The 14,700-nt window shown below is 38.1% G+C and overlaps 2 protein-coding genes across 2 annotated transcripts in view; both read left to right on the top strand.

The window, feature by feature from the left end:
* The first annotated feature begins 6,835 nt into the window (after positions 1-6,835).
* On the top strand, positions 6,836-7,496 carry LOC134667589 (uncharacterized). The gene is made up of 2 exons (XM_063525023.1): positions 6,836-6,995; positions 7,086-7,496. Exons 1-2 carry the CDS (start codon positions 6,904-6,906, stop codon positions 7,387-7,389), a joined length of 396 nt encoding a protein of 131 aa, XP_063381093.1. The 5' UTR covers positions 6,836-6,903; the 3' UTR covers positions 7,390-7,496.
* A 1,352-nt stretch (positions 7,497-8,848) lies between these two features.
* Positions 8,849-14,700, top strand: part of LOC134667712 (zinc finger protein 853-like) — a 31,269-nt gene continuing 25,417 nt past the window's right edge. The window contains exons 1-6 of the mRNA XM_063525135.1: positions 8,849-9,277; positions 10,187-10,325; positions 11,438-11,549; positions 12,256-12,360; positions 12,911-12,922; positions 13,982-14,062. Coding sequence (XP_063381205.1) covers positions 9,234-9,277; positions 10,187-10,325; positions 11,438-11,549; positions 12,256-12,360; positions 12,911-12,922; positions 13,982-14,062 — 493 coding nt within the window. The 5' untranslated portion in view covers positions 8,849-9,233. The remainder of the gene's footprint in view (positions 9,278-10,186; positions 10,326-11,437; positions 11,550-12,255; positions 12,361-12,910; positions 12,923-13,981; positions 14,063-14,700) is intronic.

Here is a 14,700-nt window from a genome sequence, read left to right as displayed (position 1 = left end):
CATTTCGCACAAACTATACCAATAGCTTTTTTCAGCCTATAGCTTTTCTAGTGAGATATCTTCCTTGCGCTGTTCCGAAGTTCCACCACTGTCACTATGCATTTGCCACAGCTCACTCTTAGAGTCTGGGACTCTGCTGGGAAGTGGGGGATCCACTAAGAAGATTGATCCCGTGTCCCGTGGATTAGCACAAGCGCCAATGTGGTTTAAAAATAATGATGACACTGGGCTTATTACGTTACCGTAAAACGGGGTGAGTAGGTTTCGCGGGGAGAGTTGGGTTATGAATGGGGAGAGAAGGTTTGAGAGAGGGGTGAGAAGGGATTTTAAGGCTACTGCTACAAAAATAATGTATTCCAATTTAAAATGGGGCTATAGCAATACGCATAATAAAAAAAATCGATCCAACAATCTTCCAAAATCACCTTTGTATGAAAAACCCTCTCACCCCAAATACGAGGCACTACGGGGTGAGGTGGGTTTTCCTCTTTATCGTCAAAGTTATGAAATGGAAGTACCCAAAATAAAATACAAACGTCCGAACCACTTATTATACAGTGTGGATAGATAACTCGGGCCCTGGAGGGAAACTACCTTAAATCCTTAAGCTGGCTCATTTTACTTAAAGGAGAGGAGACATTCCTTTATTTTTAAAAAGAAACAAAACTGCATTCATAGATTTTTTCTTTTTTTCTTCAATTTGGCTTGTCTAAAAAAATCTTGAGTACTAAATATTAGATTTTATGGATATTTTGTACGACAGACGAGTGTAAGACCGAATGTTTCTTGGAGAAATGTTATCATTAACATTAACTGTATCGACTAGTAGAATAAAATTGCGAGTTTTTATTTTTTTGAATTTTTAGTCGGTTCGAGCCCCGGGCGAGGCAAGCGAGTTTTAGAAAATCTTTGAATGCAGTTCAGTTTCTTTTTAAAAATAAAGGAATGTCTCCTTTAAGTAAAATAAGCCAGCTCAAGGATTTAAGGTAGTTTTCCTCCAGGGCCCGACTTATCTTTCCACACTGTATACACCATTCAGTTTTCATATTTAAAAATAAAATTTTATCGAGGTTTGAAAGTCAAATTTCACCCAACTCACCCCATTTTACGGTGTAATGAAAAATGCAGACTCTGTAAATTTACGTATGTGGCAAATATTTGTTCACGACCGTCACGCGAATGTTCAGCATATTAAGAGCAAGTGATAAGAAGAATTATGTAACGCATAGCAATGCACGAGACGAAATTACAATTTCTAAGCGAAGTAATTCCATGTCAAGCGCGTCGGTATGTTGTAGGTATCCATTTTTTCAAAGGATGGAAAATCTTAATAAGTATTCGTACTTATATGAATATTGGAGATAGAATCTTAATTCAAAATAATAAAGTTAGGTTTCTTTTAAAGATGTTGGTGTTGGTGCCCAAGTGGCCGTATTGCATTGCAGGATTTGCAGGCACCATACGATATGCGATTTACTTAGTATCTAAATAACTAAAGCCACCTAAAGTCAGATATAACTTTACTATATAATAAGCTATCCAAACAGCGGGCTATAACGGTATCTCGTTAATTTGATATCTACTCTCTCTGCATTAGCATTGAGTGTTTTGAGTTCAACACCCGATTTTGGACTAATGCAACTTAATTGGCTGCACTTGCACACATTCCTATGTAATTAAATCAGAATGGTTTATAGGTAATAGGTATATCTGTATGATATATGAAACGTCTATGTTTAATTGAGTCGCTGTTACCGTTAGTAACTCTAATTAACGTTGGTATGTATAGTATGTAGATATTATTATACCGCTCCAGTCCAGTGCCAAATAAGCAAATGGCAGGCGTGGCTCACTCCGCGATTTCGTCGCTTTGCTACAGGTAGCTAAAAGTCCATCCGTTCGGCCCCAATTTTGGGGTTTGCCATTAGTCGCGCATGGCGCTGTCGCCACCTAGCGGCCATATCTGTGCTGATCCTGACAGACGCGTTTTGTTAGAGAGTGAGTCTTCTGTACCTAGTACTATTATTTATTCTGTGCAAATGGTTTGATGCGGCGGTAAGTAGAACTTGACACCTGCATGTAAGGATGTAACTCTTGAAATGTCACATGCGTGTTGAAAACTCATTAGAAAGGGGTCATCCATTAATTACGTCACACCAATTTCTAGGTTTTTTGACTCCCCCCCCCCCCCTTGTCACACTTGGTCACATTTGGCAAACTCCTCCCCCCCTAGTGTGACGTCACATTTTTTCTACGAAATCGCCAAATCGAATTAAGTAAGTACCTAAGTATTATTAATATTTTATCAAAATATTTTTGACGATATAAATATTAGTAATTTTATAACCCAAAACTCCTTAGGAAAGAAAATTAAACGGTTAAAAACTGTTTTCGTTTTAAAAACTTGTTATTTAAATGTACAGCGAACTAAATAATTTAAATAAATTTTCGGTTACTGATGAAGTTAAAGTGACGTCACAAAGTTTGTGTCTCCCCCCTCCCCCATGTCACAATATGTCACATTTTCTTGACCCCCTATCCCTCCCCCTAAACGTGTGACGTAATTAATGGATGACCCCAAAAGTGTAGGTATACTCTGTTTTCTTTTTAGTCTGAGTTGTTACTACCCTTTGGTTTTAAGTCACATATGTTTCATTGTTTCTTGGTAATGTAAATATAGTAAATAATGTGTAACGTTGTTTTCGTATTTATTGGTCTTGTTGTCCTTAACAAACTACTGCATTTTCCTTTACATGTTCTAATTATACGTTATTTATATACTTATAAATCTTATAATATATATACTGTTACGTCGTATGCCTACATGTTAAACATTATGTGACTATATTTATTTGTTTTAAATAGGCTCGATCATCATCAAAAACGGTAGAGAATGATGATTAATGATTTTGAATTTCTCTGTCTTTATACAGGATGGGTCTCAAAATCAGTATTCGCAGTAAAAAAAACTTTTGCTTTCTAGTTGCACAAACTCTAAACAAATAAATATAGGTACCTACCTAACTTCGTTAAAAACGCCAGTTATAGTATATATATATATATATATATATATATATCTTTGGTGCAATAATCTACTTAAATAAAAATATGAATCAGTTGTTATGATATGACTGTTTTCCAAACAAATCCCGCTGTCACGTCATCTATCATGGTATCATTGTACTGTACCTGTATACATATATATAAGTATATAGATTTAGATTTATTTACTTTATAATATGAAATTACAATATAAATTATTTTACACTAATCTGTACGAATTTATATTATGGTCGTATATCAGCTTCTTTCGATAAGCAAATCGTATAGGTACCACACATTAGTATATACCTACTGTAATCGCCGGTTACCTCGTGACTGCTCTCGTTGACCATAAAAAGAACAACAACCGCCTTACATTGGTCTTGTTTGGCCAAAACGACTGCAATCATTTTTGGAACGCCCCTCCAAAACAACAAAACTTTTTACAAGGCCCCGCTGGGATAACGCACATTTTTATAACCGCTGTTCGAAATTTAAGTTTCCTTATACATAAGTAATTAAGTTGGCAGCCATTTGCCATGCTCGATTTAAAACACTTTCTACAATAAAATTACGTATACACATACATAATTAAATTACGTCAACAAGATAAGATCACATCAATGATAATAAAACCTACTCTACGTATTGTAACTTTCGTTCCCAAAAGCTTATGTTGTATCTAAAACATTTAAAATTATTTACATAACGTAAGATTAAAACAATGCATTAGTTTAAATAATTTTTATCTGAGATATTCTCACGACTTTTACATTGTGAGTTTATTTTGATTTAAATCATGTTGACATACCTATGTGTTACGTGATATTTTTATAGTTATAGCCCTTGCACATAATAATACCTACCTATAGCCCTTAATAAAGTCGCGCTAGATATTATGGTGTCGCGCGCGAGAATGCAAGTCATGCAAGCCGGTCTGATCTACTTTTAATAACTAATAGTACATAAAATTCACTCCTTCACAAAAGTCAGATTTAGGTATAAAATTATACCTATAAGGTAAACGTACTAGTGCTCGACATGCCAATGCCCATTAGATGACACCTTTCTGTCACCTCTATTGATAATTAATGCCGTTTCAAGATGACATGTACTGGGACCGCGTCGAGCACCAGTACGTTTACCTTACTCGCCGCCTGCAAGCAAAATTGAAACTTATAACCGCGCACAAACCGAGAATCTTCTTTGCGCGCCGCAGTTTTATGACCGAGTTGTGCCTATTAGGGGTCATCCATTAATTACATCACACGTTTAGGGGGAGGGAGGGAGTCAAGAAAATGTGACATATTGTGATATTTTGTTTCTAGATAAGTTCTCTTTTGGTTTTCTAATGCACCGCCTACAATATTTTCTGCTTGGCCTTAAGGTTGACTGGTAGAGAATGCCTCATGGCAGGCATGGCATTAAGTTCGCCTTTTGTACATTAAGTTATTTTTTTGTGCAATAAAGTTTTAAATAAATAAATAAATAAATGGGGGGGGGGACACAAACTTTGTGACGTCACTTTAACTTCATCAGTAACCGAAAATTTATTTAAATTATTTTATTCGCTGTACATTTAAATAACAAGGTACCGATACCGGTTAAGGTAACGATAATCGTTTTTATTCGTTTAATTTTCTTTCCTAAGCAGTTAATTTTGGGTTATAAAATTACTAATATATATATATCGTCAAAAATATTTTGATAAAATATTAATAATACTTAGGTACTTACTTAACTCGATTTCGCGATTTCGTAGAAAAAATGTGACGTTACACTAGGGGGAGGGGTTTGCCAAATGTGACCAAGTGTGACAAGGAGGGGTCCAAAAACCTAGAAATTCCTGTGACGTAATTAATGGATGACCTCTTACTTGTCCTATTTATTACCTACTTATGTATTTAAGTAATTTAACTTTTTAATTATACTTTTTCAGCATATTTTCACGGACCAAAAGAAAGCCCGTGTGTTAATTAAAAATGCTTTACCTATGGGATGATTATAGCATAACGTATAGGTGGGGTATCTCATGGTTGTTTTAATTATTCTTATAAAATATGTACCTAGTGTATTTTCTTAGCAAATAATTACGCGATGTGTTTGTCTTTTGGAATAGTATTTTGTTGGTGCAGCGGACTGCATTACATAAGTACTTATACATATATAGTCAGCAGCAAAAGTTGCTAATCGGGCAAGATGTTCAAAATTAAGTACCTTGACGCGCTCTTATCAACAAAGTCGCGTCTAGATTATTTTGAATACCTCGATCGCTTAGCAACGATTGCTGCGCTGCTGGCACATTGCTGCTGACTGTACATACATTATTGACTACGTGCGTAGTGCATGGTGGAGCAGGCTGCATAGGCTGCATATTGAATTGAATATTGTCGAGTCTACCATGTGGTCTACCTTGCAACGCCACCTATTATCATTCTTAGCAGAACGTTACGTCAAGAACCATAGTACGCGAAACGTAACCGCATCGTAACCGACAATTCACATGTAGCGACATCTATTGGTTATTTTACAATTTAGTATATCAATTAAGTAGGCTACACACGATACGACGGGATGGGACTCCCAATTAATTTTAATGAAAAAAAAACAGACTTCTATGGGGGCCGGTCAAAGATTTTTGTAGATGGTGCACTATGTAGAAAAGGAGGTAAAACCACCCACTTTTCTAGTAGCATTTCCTTTCTGTAAGGGTCGTAGTTCTAGCCTAACCTAACCCACTTTTGTTGTATGAGTCCGGGTCCGAGTCCGGGTCCGAATGCCGTGCCGGTCCCAGTCCCTTTAAGTTTTGAGGAGTTCCCTCGATTCCTCATGGATCCCATCATCAGAACTCGAGCTTGACAAAAATGTGTCTTAAAAACTTAACTTGCTTAACAAACATAACGAAAAGGACAAATCGCCAAACGTGAACTACGCGTCGTTGAAGAGTTCCGTTCTGATCATCATAAGCAGTTCCACTTCATCAAATCTCGCTTTTTTTTAATGTATATTTGTTGATAAAAACCCAAAAATCACTATATGTAAGCCTTTAAGATTCGAGGAGTTCCCTCAATTCCTCATGGATCCCATCATCAGAAATGGGTTTTGACAAAAACGGGTCCTGTTTTTGTCAAAACACATCTGTATGCATATACATACAATCAAAAAAAGAATTTTTAAAATCGGTCCAGTAATGACGGAAATATGGAGTAACAAACAAAAAAATATATATATAACAAAAATAAAAAACATACAACTGGATTAATAACCTCCTCCTTTTGAGATTTGGAAGTCGGTTTAAAAAGACCACAAACTACTAAGAAGATACTACGTATATATAAAAGACTAACGTAGAAAAAGCCACAAGTTTTTCCATGCCAAATTATTGTACGAAATGAATCCCATTTGAAGGACTATGCATTTAAGATTTTTAATTATGACTAAAAATAAGTACGAACATTTTTAGGGTTCCATACCCAAAGGGTAAAAAAGGGACCCTATTACCAAGATTCCACTGTCCGTCTATCCGCCTGTCTTGTCCGTCTGTCTGTCTGTCACAGCAGGCTGCATCACATGAACCGTGATGGCTAGACAGTTGAAATGGTTACAGATAATGTATTTCTGTTTTCGCTATAACAATAAATCAATAAATACTAAAAGATACGGAACCCTCGGTGGGCGAGTCCAACTCGCACTTGTCCGGTTTTTTTCTCCGTCGTGTGAAGTAAACTTAATGGGAATGGCGCTGTAGTCGCAATCATTAAAAAAAAAGAACAAATGAATGAAGGAAGCATTTGTCAAACTTGTCACATACAAACGTAATTTGGAATCAGCTGTTTATTTGTCTGCAACCGATAAGGGCCCATGACTTTTGGAAAAATCTCTTCCTTTAACTGGAACACATGTACTGGACCAAACAATGGAAATTATATCTTCAGAAATATGACAGAAAATAGGTAAGTATCATACAACTACACTCGAAAATGTAGCTACCTTTCTTTAGGTTTGCTTATCTTTTATATTAATTATGGAATTCCCATTTTCAGAAAAAGAGCAAGGGAGGATGACACCTGCGAATTTATGCCTCTATCTAAGAGGATAAATAACTTGCATATAAACAACAACCTTGCCAGCACAAGTACCTCCCAGACTCATGAATCGAATATGGCCAATAGCATAAATCTCGAAAATGGAATCTCCTCACCTAGTTCATCGTCCGATTCCGAAAGAAGACCTAGTTATGATCCAGGAATAAGTGCGGCCCAAAGCAGTTACTACTATGAGAACAAGCTGTTGTTTGAATTGCATTTAGAAAGAACTCAAAGATCAGGGCAGCAGTACCCGTTTTAGTGGTCCTGATGGTGTACATTTTGTGTGTATTTATTGTGAAGCATGCCATAGTATGTATGTAACTTTATAATTAATATTAATTAATGAAATTAAACCTTATAATACATTCCTGTTGCTAATATTTTTATGATGCTCAGTGGCCTATTTTATAAAGCTACAAGTTACAATTTACAAGCGGAAATCTCGTTCTAATGCATAGGGTTAGAAAGAGACTTCCGCTTGTAAATTGTAATTTGTAGCTTTATAAAATAGGCCACAGGTGTTGGTGTTTGACAATCACCACGTTTAGTTTAACCAAGAAAAAAAACGCCCCAATAATCTATAGTGGTGTAAGACTAGGACACCGCGATCTGCTTGAATGAGAAAGTTATAGTTAGTTATTGGCTTCTCGCTCTACAAAATAACCGCCTCCTGCTTTTGCAGAACTATTTTTTTTTATTAGTTAAGGTTTTTAAAAACGCGGAAGTGTTTTCAGAAATTGAAAAACGCCTCATAGTAATTTGTGAACTTGAAAATTTAGCCAATGGCGTGTGAGGAGACAGTTTAGGCCAAACGCCCTCTGGCGTTACATTTTCTAATCTCAATAACAGTAATGGCGGACGGACTTCAATCTATTTGAGAGAAAGGATACGATGCTGTTTACATGCCCTTGTTAAATGAAATAATTAAATTGTGATCGGACAGAACCTTTTAAAGAAAACATTGGTGTCCACACCAAAGTTATTAGAGGTAAGTGTTATTTTGGTGTTTGTTTATTACGTGAGAATATCCGTGACCTTATTTCCGAATCGTGTTGTGGCAAGCGGTACTTTATTGTACCGTTAGTCGAGGCGCGTGGCCGCGAGAGTGCCGTCGACAGAGTGCCGGACGGAGCAACCCCTCCTCTCGCGATTTCCTGGCGGTGGAGGAAGGAGTCGGGAGCGGGAGTGATTTGGTGTTCGGAGGTACATGGAGGGGATCCCGCACCTTGGTGGGGATGCGTCGCGTGCGTGCTGGGCACTCGCCCGGCGGCAAGGAGTTGGAAGGGGTGAATCAACTCTTGCGAACTGCCCGCACTCGACCATAATCATAACTTCAAAAAGTTTTATTAAAATCCTTGTACTTTGTATTCGTTAATTGCGTAACTAAAAATTCTTTGAACGGCCATATTTGTTACAAGTCCTTTGTCTTGATGCTGCCCAATTCATTCAGTCACCTTTGTTATCTGATTGATCAGTAGCATAAACATCAAAAATGTTTTGTTTACCAAAACTAACAAAGCATCAATAGGTACCTACGTAAACCTACGGTTATTCTGAAATCTGTGGTTTTAATTCTGTATTGAGGTCATTGACACTGCCATGTAGGTTCGTTCGACTCGACCATTTTAAAACTTTCTAATCTTAAGTAATTGTTTGAAAAAGTTAAAGTCCTTGCTTTGAATAATAAAGGCATTTACGCTAAAAACGTTTAGCAATGCAACAAAAATGCGCATTTTCGCATGCATGAAACTAATAATAGCGTCAAGTTACCCAACAAGCAAGTTTGCACTCACTGAACCGGAGCCACACCTTGTATGTCTTGTGAAAGTTCAGTAAAGAGAAAGTGAGTATCATGTTAGACACACGCACACAGTACGAGAGTGTCCCGCGTATAGCAAACTCGCCTGTCTAGTAAACTTTCTTTAACCCACTTTCTTCGTCTCTCGTTGAATAAATTTTAGTGTAGTGTCGCGTTTGGTGGCCGGTAGTGGTATGCCGTAGCCCTACTATCTACCATCCCAGCAGTCCAGACCCCAGTGGTGGGATAGTGGGACGTGGGGATCGATTTAAGTGGGACAGTGTTTTTTCCCGCGCGGCGGCGATATGTGTGACATGCAGAAAATGCCTACCAGAGATGATGCTTCTTGGTATTATTGATGTTTTCACTTTTTTTGTAGTGATCTTGGATATTACGGAACACCAATTACCTAAGTTTTTCTTAGTGATTCTGATTTATTTAAATTAAAAATTATCACGTCATAATAATTGATTCTATTTATAAAAATGTTTTTCAGAACTGAGATTATCTAAAATACACATACAAATGTTACATTACATGAATGTTTCCTGCTTTCACTTATCACACAGTTTAAAATGACAAGTCAATTGAAATACATATTTATGCAATTTGACCCCCAATTATCTCACAGGTGCCTAGTAATTCAACATTCAGTAAGAAAAGAAATAATAAAAATATGTTAGTCTTTATAACAAGTGAAATGGTAATTCAGAATATATTTTAAACATGATGATGATTCCTGTTATCCCTCATTAGAGATATAGGGCTTGCAGAAGAATTTTAAACATTACACAACATAATTGAAGTAAATAATAATTATATCTTTACATAATACTTATTAATAAAAACTGAATAATATTTGCGGCACAACATGATATGCTCTTGCCAAGTCAAGATCATTTATTTATACATGCTTCAACGTGATTCTGGATACAGATAAAAACATAAACACTTGCCAAGAACATACTAATTGCTTGGGTGCTCACAAATACCTCACACACACCTCTATCGTCAAGGTATTAATTAAACTGCATGTTGAGATATTTTCGAGCGCCTTGATGGCAACTGTAGCCACCAGAAAACACCTAAATTCGTAAATTATCCATTAGTCTCCATATCTCCCTATTGCTCAAATGCCACAAGAGTGAGTTGCCTCAAATTTCATTTCATTTGCAGTACTTAGTCCTCTTGGAAATAAGAACTAACCATTGTTTTGTCTGAAAACATTGGAGATAACCATTATACTTCAATGTTCCAGTGACGAAGACTCGGAGATGAATTTTGCAGCATTCTCCACAGCGAATGCTGCGGGCACGCACTTTGTGACCACCACCGGGCAGTTGCCGGTTACTAAGCTACAGCAGAATGTCGCCAGCAATGGAAGCACTTTGCAACAAGTATGTTATTTCATTTATTATGCTATACATATTAGACTATACTTTGTTTTTTAGGGTTCCGTACCCAAAGGGTAAAACGGGACCCTATTACTAAGACTTTGCTGTCCGTCCGTCCGTCCGTATGTCTGTCACCAGGCTGTATCTCACGAACCGTGATAGCTAGACAGTTGAATTTTTCACAGATGTATTTCTGTTGCCGCTATAACAACAAATACTAAAAACAGAATAAAATAAAGATTTAAATGGGGCTCCCATACAACAAACGTGATTTTTGACCAAAGTTAAGCAACGTCGGGAGTGGTCAGTACTTGGATGGGTGACCGTTTTTTTTTGCTCTTTTTGTTTTTTTTTTTGCATTGTGGTACGGAACCCTTCGTGCGCGAGTCCGACTCGCACTTGCCCGATTTTTTTAGTATTAGAAAGAACTTGAAATAAGGAAGGGGTAAATCTGGACATGTCTTTTAATTGAAAAACGCTTTTTAAAAATCTTCTCTTCTCTCTTCTTGCCTTACGTAAGATCACAAAGGTGCGATTTTTTCATTTCTATGAAATTACGTCGTTCAAATAATACTTGCACACTATGCTATCAAATGGGCTCCAAGACATTCGTAAAATGTTTTTTTATTTAAATAAACACTAAAACAAACCAAACGTGTACTCATATTTTCCTTTGCATCCTTACGTAATATATGGTGATATAGGCGGGAGAGGGTCATGCTATTCTAATTTGTTCTTACATACCCCGTCAAATACTGGCAAAAATCATCTTACGTAATAAATGATTGGCGCCCTATGACTGTCATCCCAACCAAAAATGTTATTTAGTGTTATTGTTAGTATCTGGATTCTTTAAATTCTACCTATGTTACTACCTAATCTATATGTAACATGTAACTTAGTAATACCTACATAATATGTATGTTTAATTCAAAAGATTAAGTTTTTGAGATTTAATTCGAAATGTGTGTAATACAATAAGTGTACTAATTTTATGATACTGACAACATACGTACCTATTAACAGTATAAGTGCCTTGGCTGGAGCTGTGAACTTGTACTTAGTGTTTACCTGAATAAAGAATAAGCAGTAAAAGGGTCCTAATATGGTTGCAGGTGGTGGGCATGGTGGGCAACGACGGCGGCGTGCAGTACGTGCGCGCGGACGGGCTGCAGGCCGCGCCGCAGCTCATCACGCTGCCCATCTCCCTGCCCGGGGCCAAGCCGGGTTAGTTACTTTAACCAAAACCGCTAAGGCACCATCCCACTAACCCGGGTTTATGCGGTTATACCATCAACTCAGTGTCAAATTGTACTGGTAACCATGGTAACTCCAGGTTTAACCGGTTAACAATGGGTTAGTGGAATGGTGCAATTGGGCCTAATCCGGTAAACACACTTCTGTCTGATTCCCCGCCATACATTGACAGATTTGTCTGCCATACACCGTGTGCCGTGGTGTCCCTGTGGCGGCGGCGTTGTGATTATCTACAATGTATTAGGCTCCCCTCAAATGCATCCACATTGTGCCTTAGTTAGTCACAAGAGAATGGAAATATTAAACAGAAAGCTGCAGAAGCAGAATTCAATCTATTGTTTTTTAGGTTCATTAGGGCAGAGGCAAACTAACTCATTAAAAAAACCTTCCTCTATTGTAAATTCATGAATCCTTGCTAATATTGTTTACAAAAGTAATTCACTTTATCTGTCTGTTAGGTATTTATTATGTGCTTCTTTGCGCTTAAACTAAACAATGGAACCAATTTGATGAAATTTGCTTTTTTTGTAAAATTTGGTATGGAGATGAAATTCGATATGCTGGCCTACATTTGTTTTTGTCACGGAAATCAATAATTACCATTCTACGCAACTACGTGGAATTTTATCTTCACTAGCATAATAAATAATAATATATTAAATTTGTGTGTGTACAGGCGACCCGCAGCAGACCGTCCAGATCCAGGTGCTGAGCCCCAACATCCTGCAGCAGCAGCAGCCCAAGTACCAGATGCAGATCCCCATCCAGGGCTTCCAACAAGGTAACGCCTGTTTCACACACCTCTATCAAACCCCCCAAAACCTACACCCATATGACCCATATCTATTGAGACTTGGATTGGACATGCCACTCGCTTACGCTCCGTGGTGAACGAAAGGCGACTGTCACTGTTGCACATTATCGATGTCACTGTTCTCTGGAGCAACGAGCGGTTTAAAATAGTTTATTACCGTCCTAATGCGGTGACTAGCACTATACGTGCGTATCGCGAAAATTTGAAGGGCCGTATGTACTGTAAAACGTACAATACACGTGCGAAAAGGTTCGATACAAATTCGGTCGTGTTTTAAAGTTCGCCGCTCGTTGCGAATTTCCTATTTTTCGCACATGTATCGTAAATAACTAATTATCTATATACGACAGGACACCTAGTAGTAAACGGAGAGTTAACTATTACACAAATATTAGACTAAATATCACACACAAAAACAATTCTACAGTTACTTAGCTTAGATCCTTAAGTCTATGGTTAAAAGACCGTTGTGTAAGAATGGTGTCTAAACTAATTCAACATTTTCCCATGTCCATAGTCGCTCTTAGAGGTAAGTAGACTATTGCGTTGGTAAGTCGGACCGAGCTTGTTTTACTCGATTTTGCATCTTGTCACATTTTTACCAAGCACAGTCGTTTCAAAGGATTTGTTCCAGTTTCTTAATCTACTATAATATAATATTCAACTTCACTTTTGTACCGTGTTTGTAGTGCCGATTAGTACTAGATGAAAATTTGTATTAAATTATTTCTGGTTATATTGTTTACAAGAAAATAGCCTGTATCTTTAAGGATTGAATTTTTATTTCTTACATAAGTTTAAATAGACTAAGGTGCAGGGGGATAATTTCAACTGCGGGATAATTTCAGCTAAGCCATTCCATGTTTTATATTATTAACTAGAGTCACACACAAAACATCTTTTTCGCTATCTGGACATATATGGCACTCTAGTTAAATAATGTAAATCATGGAAGATATTTCGATTAAATAAGAAGAAATTTAGTTAAAATTATCACGTAGTCGAAATTGTCCCCCTGCACCTTATAGCATTGTTTGCTTAAAATTGCACCGCACATTGTGACCATTGCGTTTAGTAGCACTGGTTCTAGTAGCCACTGACATAACTATTATACACATCCATGGCATATCTCTCTATACAGAGCAGTGGCGGCGCGTCAAACATATCCATAGGCAAGCCGGGGCTAATTTGGCTTACATATTTCCTTTAAAACTCTGCTCAAACGTCTAAAAACAGGTAAGCCGGTGGGAATCGGCTTTTATGGACGCGCCGCCACTGATACAGAGTAGACAGTGTCATGACGAATAGAAAATAGTGTAGGACGCAACCGGAATAAACGCTAAAATGACAGAAAAGGTGTTACATTATAAACTGAAATAAATGTCATATACTAAGAAAAAGTGACTAAGGCCTCCAGTGCCCCAGGCTGGAATCGAACCAGTGTCCTCTGCTATCGCGGCAGGTGCCTGAACCACTCGGCCACCGGCCCACAGCGGCATAGGTCAAATTTTCCAAGTATATGCACTTCTTACTGAAGGCTTGTGGCGCCCCCACAAGGTGTTGCATGATTGGTTGGTGCTGGTTGCAGGCGGCGCGGTGCTTACGGTGGCGTACTCGGCGGACAACAACGAGGCGGGCATACAGGTGCTCGGCAACACGCTGCCTGAAGGTGAGCAAACACTCTTGCCTCAAGTATAGAATAAATAATAGTACTTAGGTACAGAAGACTCACTCTCTAACAAAACGCGTCTGTTACGATCAGGACAGATATGGCCGTTAGGTGGCGACAGCGTCACGCGCGGCTTATGGCTAGCCACCAAATTTGGTGTGGAACGGATGTACTTTTAGCTACCTGTAGCAAAGCGACGAAATCACGGAGTGAGCCACTCCTGCCTCAACATCCATCCAAACCTCATAAAGGGGCCCACAGATTATCAGTTCGCCGGACGATATCAGCCTGTCAGTTAAACACAACATTTGACAGCTCCGAACAACCAACTGGCTGATATTGTCCAGTGAACTGGTAATCCGTGGGCCCCACGCGTTCATGACGATTGTAATCAAGTTTGATTTTAGTTCGCCGGCGCGTGTGGTACGCATTTACCTGCCAACATTTTGCTGGCTATCGCAGATAGATGTCATACCTTGTAAATAAATAAATATTAGGGGAAATCTTACACAAATCAACCTAGCCCCAAACTAAGCCAAGCTTGTATTAAGGGTGCTAGGCGACGATATACAATTGCCTGAGCTCGCGGTGTCCAGTTAATAAAAATTTGCTTTAATCCTTACTACCTGCTATCTGCA

The sequence above is a fragment of the Cydia fagiglandana genome, chromosome 9 (genome assembly GCF_963556715.1).
Source record: "Cydia fagiglandana chromosome 9, ilCydFagi1.1, whole genome shotgun sequence".
Taxonomy (NCBI): Eukaryota; Metazoa; Arthropoda; class Insecta; order Lepidoptera; family Tortricidae; genus Cydia; species Cydia fagiglandana.
This window is presented reverse-complemented; position numbering and strand designations above follow the sequence as displayed.

Excerpts from the sequence above, each read along its gene's own strand:
- LOC134667589 (XM_063525023.1), top strand. The coding sequence starts at position 6,904 with ATGACTTTTGGAAAAATCTCTTCCTTTAACTGGAACACATGTACTGGA. Across the intron at positions 6,996-7,085 it reads AGAAATATGACAGAAAATAG|AAAAAGAGCAAGGGAGGATG; the intron begins GTAAGTATCATA and ends TCCCATTTTCAG.